The sequence below is a fragment of the Leopardus geoffroyi genome, chromosome B1 (genome assembly GCF_018350155.1).
Source record: "Leopardus geoffroyi isolate Oge1 chromosome B1, O.geoffroyi_Oge1_pat1.0, whole genome shotgun sequence".
Lineage (NCBI taxonomy): Eukaryota > Metazoa > Chordata > Mammalia > Carnivora > Felidae > Leopardus > Leopardus geoffroyi.
This window is the reverse complement of record NC_059327.1, coordinates 150006870-150020151: the sequence shown is the minus strand read 5'-3', so window position 1 is coordinate 150020151 and position 13282 is coordinate 150006870. Positions and strand designations below refer to the sequence as shown.

The 13282-nt window shown below is 36.7% G+C and overlaps 1 protein-coding gene across 1 annotated transcript in view; it reads right to left on the bottom strand.

Moving 5' to 3' along the window:
• Positions 1–7960: 7960 nt before the first annotated feature.
• The window catches only part of TMPRSS11D (transmembrane serine protease 11D), a 55733-nt gene continuing 50411 nt past the window's right edge, over positions 7961–13282 (bottom strand). The window contains exons 9-11 of the mRNA XM_045474946.1: positions 12802–13061; positions 11516–11658; positions 7961–8252 (exon numbers count right to left, since the gene is read on the bottom strand). Of these exons, the coding sequence (XP_045330902.1) occupies positions 8091–8252; positions 11516–11658; positions 12802–13061 (565 nt within the window). The 3' untranslated portion in view covers positions 7961–8090. The remainder of the gene's footprint in view (positions 8253–11515; positions 11659–12801; positions 13062–13282) is intronic.

The following is a 13282-nucleotide window of genomic DNA, read 5'->3' as shown; positions in this document are numbered from 1 at the left end:
TGAGCAGTCTCTGCCTTTTCCTACTGTGTGGGCTTGGTCACTTCAATTGACTTCTGACATTTTATCTGGAGTTTGAACCCCTGCTTCTTCAACTTAATGTGACCATCAGATCATCTTATGCATTGAATTTATTTCCTTATCTTTTTCTAAAAATAACAATATGCAAAAATGTCTGATAATGTCTAATATCCAACGTTGGACCATAATAGTTAGACTAATAGTATCACTGCTGTTTATTAAATTTATCTTATATTGTTGTCATCTAAAAATGTATATATAAGGGGCACCTGGGTGGCTCAGTCGGTTGAGCGGCCAACTTCGGCTCAGGTCATGATCTCGCGGTCCGTGAGTTTGAGCCCCGCGTTGGGCTCTGTGCTGACAGCTCAGAGCCTGGAGCCTGTTTCAGATTCTGTGTCTCCCTCTCTCTGACCCTCCCCCGTTCATGCTCTGTCTCTGTCTCAAAAATAAATAAACGTTAAAAAAAAAATTTAAAATAAATAAATAAAAATGTATATATAAGACTCTACCACAATAAAGCTTCTCTTTAGTTTGGATTCCTGCAATGAAAACTACTGTTAAAAATTATAAGTTTATGATAGTTTAGAAAGTTAGATGAAACAGGTTTAGGCGATTTTCCCTGCCATGAGTACAAACATCTAAATATATAGCTATATCCAGGGGACTTACTGAATTTATCTCTTCTGAGCATATATTAGTGTCTTAAAGTCAGACTCAGCTACTATATTTGGTAGTTTCTTTCCCTGTTGCAAATCAAGTAAAGATTGATGGGAAACCCTGACCATTTTCCTTGACTAGTAGAACAAAAGCAGGAAAATAAATTGAAATAACCATTAAAACAGAAATGGTTAGAATATTAAAGGATGCTTATTTCAAGACTTTTTCTATGAAAGCCCTGAAAATGATAAAGGCTATAAAATGCTCTTTCTGATTTTGTAACCTTTTTAGAGAAGACTAAAAATGGTAAGGTAGAAAATTACCAACAAGAAAAACTTGGGGTCAATGAATCACTAAAAGTACTTTTCTAAGGACTATTACAAATATTCTATTTACAAACACATAGAAAAAAATACAGGCTTTTTTTTTTTTAACTTAAAACAGTTTTACTTTTTTATTATTACAAATGCAATTATTTAACAATCTCTGAATCATTTGAGCTTGTCTTATTAAAAAATGAGATTATATATATATTTTTAATTTTATCCCCAAATTTATAGATTAGGAAAATTCCTAATTGCATAAGAAATAGTACCATGCACACTAGAAATGTTTCTTAACAATGTTAACATTGATAGACAATCCTGCTAGATCTATAAAAATTCAAATGAAAGCAATATCAAAATATTAATGTGGATCATGAATAGGAAAATGCTTTTTCTGCTATCTACAATGATATATACTTTTTAAACAGTTTTATGTATTTCCTTCAAGGGCTCTTTTCTGAATGACCTGAGAATTTTTGTTTTCCCTCACTATGCCTGAGGATGCTGATAACTGTTCTTTATCAGAGATGAAAAAAATAATACACATACAGGAAAGCACATAAAACATAAATGTACAACTTAATGACTTACCATAAAGCAAATATCCATATAGGTATGCTAACCAACCAGCAGCCTTCTGCCTTTCTTTTCTTAGGTACAGTTCTACCCTGTCCCCTAAAGGTAAATATTGTTTTATATTTTTTGGTAATAGATGTCTTGCTTTTTTGAAAATAGTTTTTCATGAGTAAAATAAATTCTTAAACAATATAGTTTAAAAACCTATCAATGGAGTAGCATGTATTTTTTAACAGCTGGTTTCTTTTGTTTAACTTTGTGTTTTTAAGGTTCAACTTTGTTAAATGTGGCTCTAGTTTATTCATATTTGTGGCTGTATGATCATCCATTGTGGGGAATAAGCTTAGGAATTCCCTGAGCCTGAACTGATGGGTTAACAAGGCGTAAAGAATTAGAAAGCCATAGGATGCTTACACCCAAGTTTGGGTAAACAAGATTAAGTAAATAGGTATAGAGAGGGTGGGGCAAAGGCCCCAATATAGAACAAAGGTATATGAGGTAAAGAAGATTAGGTATTCAGGGAGGAAACGCACCCCAATTTAGTACTGTAGCAGAAAGCTGCTTTCACAGGAGGGAAGGACCAAATTAGGTAAACAAGTAAATAGGGCTCTAGACTGCTGCAGGGCAGAGTTGCCCAAAGAGGAGCTAATTAGCAAAAGAAAGGTGCCTTGTTGACCCTGATGGAACAGGTTCTGTCTTTCTTGTCCCCAGCAGTTTAGGTAAACAGAGGTGGTGCCTGCTGTGAACAAGCTTACCACCCAACTGCCCAGCACCAGGATTTTCTTTTGTATTAAACCCAACCCCCCTAACCTGGCATCTCTTCAAAACCCCCTTTCCTTCACGGCCATGAGTTAATGTTCACAGTTTCACTGTTTCTTTGTGCACGTCCATCACCATGTTTGTAAGCCTTCTGATCCTAATAAAAATGGAGCAAGGACCCTTAATTGGGGCTCTTGTCTTCTCCTGGACATTAGCCATCTCTGACATTTTAATCTTGGGTCCTGCTTTCTTGCTAGACAAGAAAGAACTCTAGACCCAGAGTCTGTGACAATCCCTTGTGTGAATATAACAGAATTTACTTATCCAGTCTACTGTTGATGGTCGTTTTGTTGTCACTTTTTGGCTATTATGAGTAATGCTGCTTTGTATATTCCTGCTCATGTGGGCCCATTTCTAGTGTATTCACTTTGGAGTGGAATTGCTAGTTCCCCAAGTTTATTAAAGCAATTTACTCCACTCCATCCTTGCCAGTTCTTGATATTATCAGACTTTCAATTTTTGTCTATTGGTGTGTAGTTGTGGTATAATGCTTTTATTTTTTATTTTCTTTATTTCTAATGAGGTTGAGCCCCTTTTATTGTATTTATTGGCCATTCAGATTTCTTTTTTCTGATGTACCTGTTCTAATCTTTTGTCCATTTTTTTTTTTTTTACCAAGTTACCTGTATTTTCCTTATTGATTTGTAACAATTCCCTATGCATTTTAGGTATTAACCAGTTAGTTATGTGTATTGTAAGTATCTTCCCTCATTCTGTCATTTCCCCTTTTTATTCTTTAATAGTGTCTTTTGAATAATAAAAAATTCTTAATTTTAATAAAATCAAATTGAACACATTTTTTCTTTAAGTCTTTTTTGTGCGATACTAAAATAACTTTTTTCATCTTAAGACATCAGGATATTTATAGAGGTCATCAGACATTTCCTTATTTTCTAAAAGATGTATTTCCCATTCTCTCTTTTAGTCATGCAAAATGGCTTTTGCTTCTACTTGCCTGAAAGTGTAAATGCCATCAAATTCGTATTTGCAGTTCAATCCCTTCTCTGAGCGACAGATATGAATTTACAGTTGTTTTCCTGACCTGATTGCTTGTACGTTTCAAATGTAACAGATTCAGAAAGAAACTCTTGATTCCCCATCCTCAAACTGGATCCCCTTCCCAAATTTTCCTTTCAGTTGTTCAGGCTCAAAATTTGAGTCAACCTTGATTTCTCCCTTACCCTCAGCCCCTAAATCTAGTCTATCGGAAATTTCTGCTGTTTTTTTTCTGCAAATATTTCCTGAATTCAAGTATTTTTCACCATCTTCACTATTAGCTCCTCAATCTAAGTCAGTCCCATCATTTTCCCGGGTTCCTGCAATAGTCTTCTGACTCCTCTCCCTTCTACTTTTGTATTGTAGTTGTTTCTCTTAGAGTAGTCATATTAATCTTTAGGAAACAGAAAATTGATCATATAAGGCAGCAGAAAGTGCAAAGCCTTTAGAGTCTACTTGGCAGTCCTCTTGTTGGAGAAGCAATTACATCAATTGTTTTAGATTGTTTTTTGTAAATCATAATGTTCATAAATACTCAGGCACGGAAATGATTTTAAAGGAGTTTATTTGTTATAAGGTGTACCAACAATTTGTGTATATATTTCACCAAGTTGGTTAAATTTGCACTTCTTTTCCATGAAGTAAATGACTTCAGCATAGGTCACTTCACAATTTAATTTTTTTTTTTAACGTTTTTATTTATTTTTGAGACAGAGAGAGACAGAGCATGAATGGGGGAGGGGCAGAGAGAGAAGGAGACACAGAATCGGAAGCAGGCTCCAGGCTCTGAGCCATCAGCCCAGAGCCCCACGTGGGGCTTGAACTCACGGACTGTGAGATCGTGACCTGAGCCGAAGTCGGATGCTTAACCGACTGAGCCACCCAGGCGCCCCGGTCACTTCACAATTTACATGAGGAAGTATAAGATTTCATCACAGTGAATGTAGTTGTTCTGATACTCAGGTGTTGTGATTCTCCAAAATCTTGCCCTCAAATTTAGAATAAAATCAAAACTTCTTTGGCCCATGTACTTATTTCTTCAACCTCCTCTAACACGTTTTTCTTCAGTAGTTTTACTCCAACCACATTGACTTCTTACTGTTCCTCGAACTCACAAACTTGTCATCTCAGGACAAGTTATACTTGCTTGTTCCTCTGCCCGGCTTGTTCTTTCCTAGAAGTTGGCTTGACTAGATCAGAATAAAGCTTGGCACATTATAAGTGCTCAAAAGCTATTGATAAACAAATGATGGGTAAAACAATGAATGACTGGTTGGATGGATGAATTTTGTAGGGAAAAACCCTTTTATTAATGTATTTCCTGATTTTTATTGCATTAGTACTTTCAGTCTAATTTGTATGATTGGAGGTTAAAGGTAGAGGCCACCCTGGAAAACGCCCTGAGAGTTCTGTTTGCTTTTTGAATTCCTCAGTTTCATTCAGTTGCTTTTTTTTTCCCCCTCCAAAATGGATTTCTACTTTATTTGAATTTTGATCAGTTTGATTTATTTACTCTAGATGATGTATGTTTTATCGTTGTGCACCAGCTTAAACAATGTCCCAATATTCTGAAATTCCTCTCTCTCTCAGAGATCTTATGCTTCCCCCAAACTATTTCCTAATTGTGAGTAGAATCTTAGCCTGGAGGGGACCATGGAAATAATCTATTTTTAAGCCTGACCTTTTGCAGAAATCCTTTAAAACATTTCTGCAGGTGATCATCCAGATTTTGCTTAAGTATCTCCCTTGACAAGGGACCTGTCCTTTTTTTTTTTTTTTTTTTTTTTAATTTTTTTTCAACGTTTTTATTTTTTATTTTTGGGACAGAGAGAGACAGAGCATGAACGGGGGAGGGGCAGAGAGAGAGGGAGACACAGAATCGGAAACAGGCTCCAGGCTCTGAGCCATCAGCCCAGAGCCCGATGCGGGGCTCAAACTCACGGACCGCGAGATCGTGACCTGGCTGAAGTCGGACGCTTAACCGACTGCGCCACCCAGGCGTCCCGGGACCTGTCCTTAAAAAGACAACTGATGCTTATAGAAATGAGTCACTTGAAATATGCAGGGAAAAGATCTGTTTTCCCCATAGGAGATTAATCAAACTGATTGATTAGAAATGAAAAGGGCTGTGTTTTGAGATTTGGATTACATAGACATATGAAAAATGGAAAGAAAACAACTATTTTGGATCTGTTTGAACCATTTAATGTTTAGCAAACTGGAAAATAGAAATTGAATTGTGTAAATTAGAATCTATGACAGATTTAGATAAATAATCTAAGAAGTTCTTTGTTCCATTCCCATTTAAACGAGAGTAATTATTATTCATGGCAAAGTGGTACTCTGGAAGACTCCCTTTTGATATTAGAAAATATTTCCCCTGAATCTTCTAGGACCTCCCATAAATATTAAAATTGCTTTCATGGAGTTACTTAGCTGTCAGTAACATGGAACCCATTAGTACGTTAAAAATAAATAAAGAAGGTCCTCAGATATTCCTTCTCTTATAAATAAACATATTTGCTAAATAATATTTTATTTTCAATAAATTGAATTTGTTCTGTTTTCTGCTAAATAAGTACTTTATATAGCTTTCAATACATAGGAATAAATAAAAATGTTTATGAATATGTGGGGGTATGTACACACACACACACGCCCACACAAACATGTACACACCAACACACCTATACACAAAAACATGCTCCCCTTGAGGCTTACACTAAGTTACCAATTTAACATTGTCCTCACCAGGTGAAGCCAGGGAGTGTCAGGCTGGACGCTTGCCTCAGTTATAGAGCTTGATTATAAGGCAGCAGAAAGTACCAAGCCTTTAGAGTCGGCTTGGCAATTCTCTTGTTGGAGAACCAATTAAATAAATGGTTTGGATTGCCATTCATAAATCATAACTTCCATAAATTCTTAGGCAGGGAAATAGTTTTAAAAGAGTTTATTTGAAATGACATGTATCAATAATTTGCACATTTCACCAAGTTAGTTAAATTTTCAACTTCTTTTCCTTAAAAGTAAATGACTCCACTGTAGGTCTCTTCACAATTTACATGAGGAAATACAAGAAGTTTTTATCACAATGCATGTTTAGTTCTGATGCCCAGGTGGTGTGAGTTAGCTTTTAGAAGGAGGAAGCCCTGACACATAGATGGTCATGCGTAACCAAGCTTTAATTAATGTCAGGATCCCATAAAAATTCAGTTACATTCATGATTCAAACTACATAAATTACTGTGCCATTAAATTTTAATGGATTTTATTTACGTTCATTGGTAATGTGTGTGTAAGGAAGAGAAAGGGAGAAAAAAAGGAGAGAGACATTTCTTTTCTAAGCAGTTTTATTTTTTTAAATTTTTTTTTAATGTTTGTTTATTTTTGAGACAGAGAGAGACAGAGCATGAACGGGGGAGGCTCAGAGAGAGAGGGAGACACAGAATCTGAAGCAGTCTCCAGGCTCTGAGCACAGGCTCTGAGCCTCAGCACAGAGCCCGACGCGGGGCTAGAACCCACAGACCATGAGATCATGACCTGAGCCAAAGTCGGATGCTCAATTGACTGAGCCACCCAGGCACCCCAAGACAGTTTTATTGAAATTAAACTGTTTAACCCTTCTCTTTGCAAAATAACTTCACATTTGACTTTAAATTCATTACTTGGATTTAGCTATTGAGGGTCCTTATATTCTCAAAAATGACCACCACTGGGGTGATCTTTAGTTCTTAAGATTATTCCTACTTAGTTGTTCAAAAGCACTGTATAGTTGGAAGTTACTTAAGAAGGTTGCACAGGTGTATTTCATCAGTTTACAGAGGAAGTAAATTCTCTCTTTCATATAGATGAGAGATATTTTTAAAGTTTATTTATTTATTTTGAGAAAGAGAGTGGGGAGGGGTGGGGAAAAACAGAGAGAATCCCAAGCAGTCTCCACATTGTCAACTTAGAGCCTGATGCAGGGCTTGATCTCAACGAAGTGTGGAGATCATAACCTGAGCTGAAACCAAGAGTCAGGCACTTAACTGACTGAGCCACCCAGGCGCCCCAAGATATTTTTAATAAAATTCATCATAAAAATTATAATTCTTTGGGTCTCAGTTGAGCAGTGACTATTTTAGCTTTGATCTTAAATACCTGAAATTCCTCAGTTTCTTTGGGAGTGTGTTCTTATAGGGTAATTAAGATTGCTGTACAATGACTTCACATATTTAATTTTAGGACTTACACCGCCTATTGAGTAACCAGAAATTTCAAATAAATAGGATTTTTATTTCCTCATGCTATTCTTGCTGCCTTGACTATTATTCTACCATTAGCAGCTTCAGTGAGACTTTTCAGGGAAGACTCCTCCAATGCTGCAGACTTGTCCAGATTCCTCTAATATCTTCTCTCAGGGTACCTGTTTTTCTCACTATGAGCTCTTATCACAACTGTAATAAAATTGTTACCTCTGTAACTAGTTTACATGTTTCCCCTGGCACACAGCCACAATACTATGCAACATTCATATAGCTTTCTTGAGAAAACAAAATCTGTAGTAATAAAGAACAAATTGTGTTTGCGAAACGATATTTATGTGACAGGAGGTTAAAATAGGGCAACTTCGGGTTCTTTTGCAGCTGAAAGGCAAGGTTTTGGAATTTTAGACCTACACCTGCATACAGACTTTGCCACAGAGATGCCTTTATTGCTCTAGACCCCAGTTTTTTCGGTTATCCAAGCACGGTAGGCTGTCACTCGCGTATATACTCCTGGCTTATCTGGCAGACCACATTGATCCCCCCAGCTTACTATCCCCACAAGGAACCAAAGCCGCCGTGAGTCCTCTTGAACTAGTGGGCCACCAGAGTCACCCTGAAAGAAACACAATGATTGAATTTAAGTGTGAGACCACCCTGAAGTATTAAGGAGTTTATTTCTGTCAGTAGAAGTCACACCCAGTATGACAATAAAAATAATCTGACATTTCTTGTGAAATGTTACAGCAAGTTGAAATAGTGTACCAATTTCATGTGAAAATTAACCAAAATCTTTTAAGAACACACACTGTTCCTTCCTCAGGTGTGAGAAGACGAGGTGCATGTTTCCCAGACTGTCCTCAGTCACCTGGTGGACTGCTTCCCATCCCAGACTTTACCTCCTCCAGGAAGCCTTCCCAGGGCTGTTCTTTCCCACCGCCACCCCTTCTAGCTTTGGGTTGGGTTAGTTTTTTACTTCCTGTGTTCCACATCTTGTGTGTATTTCTTTCACCACTTCTATATTATTTTATGCAAACACATTGTATGCCTGTTTGAACTTATTCCCTTGTACCAATTCCCCTTGTGACAGCCACACATTGCTGCAAAACTCACAGCATTTAGGATACTTGTTCAGTGTCTGTTTTTCTGGTTATTCTGTAAGGTCTGCCAGGGAAGGCATACTTATTCTGGACCCTGCTATATCCTAAGCTTCTAACTCACAGGAGATGCTAAGCAAATATTTGTTGAATGGATGAAGTTTCATTTGTCTTCCTATTCATAGTACCTGCATGGTGTCTGATGCATAATAATATATCGTCAAAAAGTATTCTTTGGTGAATAATCACAAAGAAATTTATAAGGCAATGAGTAAAACATTCCTTATGAAATACTGGCCAGTTATAATAACCCAACCAACAAATATTTGTACATGCAATAATCTAGCTGGGGAGACAAATTTAGTCCATTTTACATGCTGCATGATAGATTGAGTCTGTGGGTTCTGGAGTTAGATAGACTGGGTCAGAAGAATTCTCCACTTTTCAGCCATATGACCTTCAGTAAAGTATTTAATAGCTTTTCTGATCTCAGTTTCCTCATCTATGAGTAATGTTTCTATATGTTTAAATGAGTTTTATACATGTAACACTTCCAGTATAGCCTGGCATACAGTCTGTACTACTAATAAAAGCCAACTATTATCAAGTGTGCTTTTAGAATGGTTTGCTATTCATTTGACTGCACTTTGTAGCTAGCTCTTCTAATTACTGGTTTAGATGGGGAGAAGGGTCAGTGTGTGAATCACCAATCGCATGGCAAGCACTGCATGGAGCTGATTGGCACCTGCCTCCTTCAGGTTGTGTGTTCGTGCTCCAGCTACCCAGTTCTTTTTCATCGTTGTGCTTCTGCTGCTATTCTTTCTAGTAAGGAATTTCTCTGCATAATATCTAAGAGTGGACGAGCAGATGTTAAACTAAGAGGGACATGTAATTTATCCTGTATCTGGACAGCTTCACTGCCTCGTTGTGCAGGCATTTTAACTTGTGTTCCCTCTTCTAGACTATAGCCTTGATGAGTGCAGGGAACACATAGTTGTGCTAGCACTGTATCTGGTGCACAGAAAACATACAATTTCTATGAATAAACGAACTGAAACAAGTATGATCTCATAATCTCTTTTGTAAAGTGCTAGTTCTTTCTGATGCACAAACTCTATGTATTGTAGTATTTCAGCTGAAAATTAGTGAGGTCCAGAGTGGAACACATAGGGAGAATTTCATGATGACTTGATCTGGGCTTGAGGGGAAGAGTGGAAATTGTGTATGCAGAAGGAAAGGGGCATTTTGAGTAAGGCATGAGTAATGCCCTTTTATATTTCATGTGTTTCCCTAAGTCGGTTCTAATTAATGCTGAATTGTCAGTGTAGATGTGTGTTACTTATTTGGTGAATTTTTTTGAAAACTATGTAGTTTGAGAATTTGTTGTTACAGAACTAGCAATAAAAAAATAGGAAGTGGAACAAGAAGTGTTTCCTATCACAAAGACATCTCCACTTAAAGGGAACAAAGGGCTAATGGGTAATTAATGGTTTCTTGAAAACTGATAAACAGTTCCTCTCCATTTATACACAACTTGTGGTCAATAAAAATGTTTCATTTAGGGGAAAATGCCCAAAATGTGAAAAAAACTGTGGAAGAGCTACTTCTTACCCATTTTTTCAAGAATGTGAGAACTAAAATATAAAAGTCAGTAATGTTTGCAAACCATAAGAGACTCTTAAAGATAGAGAACAGGGGCGCCTGGGTGGCGCAGTCGGTTAAGCGTCCGACTTCAGCCAGGTCACGATCTCGTGGTCCGTGAGTTCGAGCCCCGCGTCAGGCTCTGGGCTGATGGCTCAGAGCCTGGAGCCTGTTTCCGATTCTGTGTCTCCCTCTCTCTCTGCCCCTCCCCCGTTCATGCTCTGTCTCTCTCTGTCCCAAAAATAAATAAACGTTGAAAAAAAAATTAAAAAAAAAAAGAGAACAAACTGAGGTTTGATGGAGGGAGGTGGGTGGGGGATGTGCTAGATGGGTGATAGGTACTAAGGAGGGCACTTGTGATAAGCACTCGGTGTTGTCTGTAAGTGATAAGTCACTTAATTCTACACCTGAAACCAATTTTACCATATATGTTAATTAGAATTTAAGTTGAAATTAAAAAGTGAAATAAAAAAATTGAAATAAAAAACTGTCAGCATTGTTTGAGGAAAGAATAAACTTGATTTTTCTGCATACAATTTTCCCCCACCCCCAAAACAGCAGTAGATTCCCCAAGAAAAGATTAATTTTTCTTAATTCCAGAAATGTAATTTTGGATACTAAGTAGTTATTGCTGTTACTATATGAGGTTGGATTTCAGACATAGGATCAAAATCTATTAAAGGATATAACCACATTAATTGCTTAGATAATTTAATTAAAAATGTTAGCATTAAAATCCTATTGTAATTATTTTAAAGTAAGAATTTCATAGTTATTTTCATTTTTATGTTTGGTTAAAAAAGACAGGACCGATCTAAATAGTTCCCCCCTCCCTCATTTGTGCTGTTTTACAATTATAGAAACTGTTGTGACTGAAATAACTAAGCTTTTTGTGTACATTTTTTATCTTCAGGGTGCTGATATTCAGGTGTTATTTATATTAAAAATCACAAAGAAAGTTCTTAAAATTAACGTTGGATCAATTTCATAAGAGAATTTTAACTAAAATCTATATAACAATTTTTTGGAGGATCAGGGCTGTGTATTCTAATTATGTTACCTCTATGCTTATCACAGTATCACATGCCAGTAAGTGCTTATGAACTTGGATGATGACGTGATAACATTATATTGAACTTACTCGGCATGCATCCACTCCACCTTGAGGTAGTCCAGCACATAGCATTCCCGACAAAACAGCTCCATTATAACTAGTTGGTGCATTACATGCATCATTACTTATTATTCTGACCCGTGCTTGCTGTAGATCTGAAACTGTGCTACCTGTGAAGTATAAAGCAGAAATGGAATGCGTAAATTAATGATTCTATGTCAAACATGGGAAGGAATAACTGTACTCCAAAACGCTGTATCTTATTTAGCAAAGCAGGCTATTGAAGATATATTGGGAGTTTCTTTTCAGCAAAGATGCCCATAGTAGAGAAGAATAAACCCTCTACACAGATCAATTTTATTTTTTTACCTTACTTTGTGATGCAGTGCCCCTTGGACCTTAAGAGCAAAACATATCTGCTATTTTAATATTGACTAGTAGCATTTAAGTTATTCACTGACTGACTTTGAATTGGAAAATTACATATTGAGTAAACTTTAATTTACCAATGAAAGAGAAACCAGTCTGGTTTCAAGGCTAAAGAAATAATTTATTTTACTTGTATTGATGTTCCTTCAGAATGGCACTGCCATTTTTATGATTGGCACACATTTTATCTATTACACCAAATTACTTTCAGTGGTGAAAACACAATGAGGCATTTTCTAGGACAATTAAGTCTTCATATTATTTCTTGGAGATACAGTCTACAGCATGAGCTGAAGCATGTGGAAATTGTTAATGCTATGTCCGTCCTTCCACGCCCTGGTTGATATTCTCTTCACCATGGCCCTATTTGTTCTTTTTCATTGCCCTCATTATTCATTCAATAAACAAAGAGTGAGCAATGCTTATGTATGTAGAGTTTCTTGCTCTAGAGGTAGAATTCATTTCATCTCAGAATACCTTAATGATTGTTAACACCTTAGAGGGTGTTAAAACCCTTAGAGAATACCTATCAAAATCTTCTTTTCAAAATTTAAAATTTTCTTTATATGAGAGACATTTGAGACCTATAGAGTCCCTGGTTCACTGAAGAACTCATGTTTCTTCACCACTTTTATTTTACGTTTCCCTATTACTATGTTTGAGAATCCCCCATGATTTCTAGGGACACTGCTTTGCTTTGCTGAGGATATGTAGTAATAACTAGAGGTTGGACTCATCAGAATATGGGATCGTTCCTTCCACAGAACATGTCCTTCAGGTGTTCCCTAATTAAATTACATAACAGCAAGTCCCAGGAGATTTTGTTGTTGTTGTTGTTGTTGTTGTTGTTGTTGTTGTTGTTTGATTTTTCCTGAGACACTTACCGCCATATTCTTGAGATCCCCATCCTGTTACATAAGCAGTAGACCCAGGCGGAATATTCTGGGTAGCCTCCGGGAGACACACCCTATGGATATCTTTGGTAAAGGCGATGCCTCTGTCAAGTTGTATAGCTGCAATATCATTTTCATGAGTTGCAGGGTTATAATTGCTATGGATTAAAATAGTCCTTACTCCTCTTCTCTGTTTAGGAAATGTTGTTGAAACACCGAAAGTGACGGTCCACTGACGAGGATTAGGGTAGCTAAAAAAATATGAGAATGTGTTTTGAATAGTGAATTTATGAGCATTTCAAATATTTGAATTTTGCGTTTGCCATCCCTTTCCTGGCTAGCAACTATTTGATCAGTATCTCTTTGGTATATATTTTCTGGATTACAGTTAGTAAATGAATGATAATTTGTCTAAGGGTCTGCGAATTAAAGAGTTGATTAACTCAGTGTTGCTCCTAAGCTTGAATAAAAA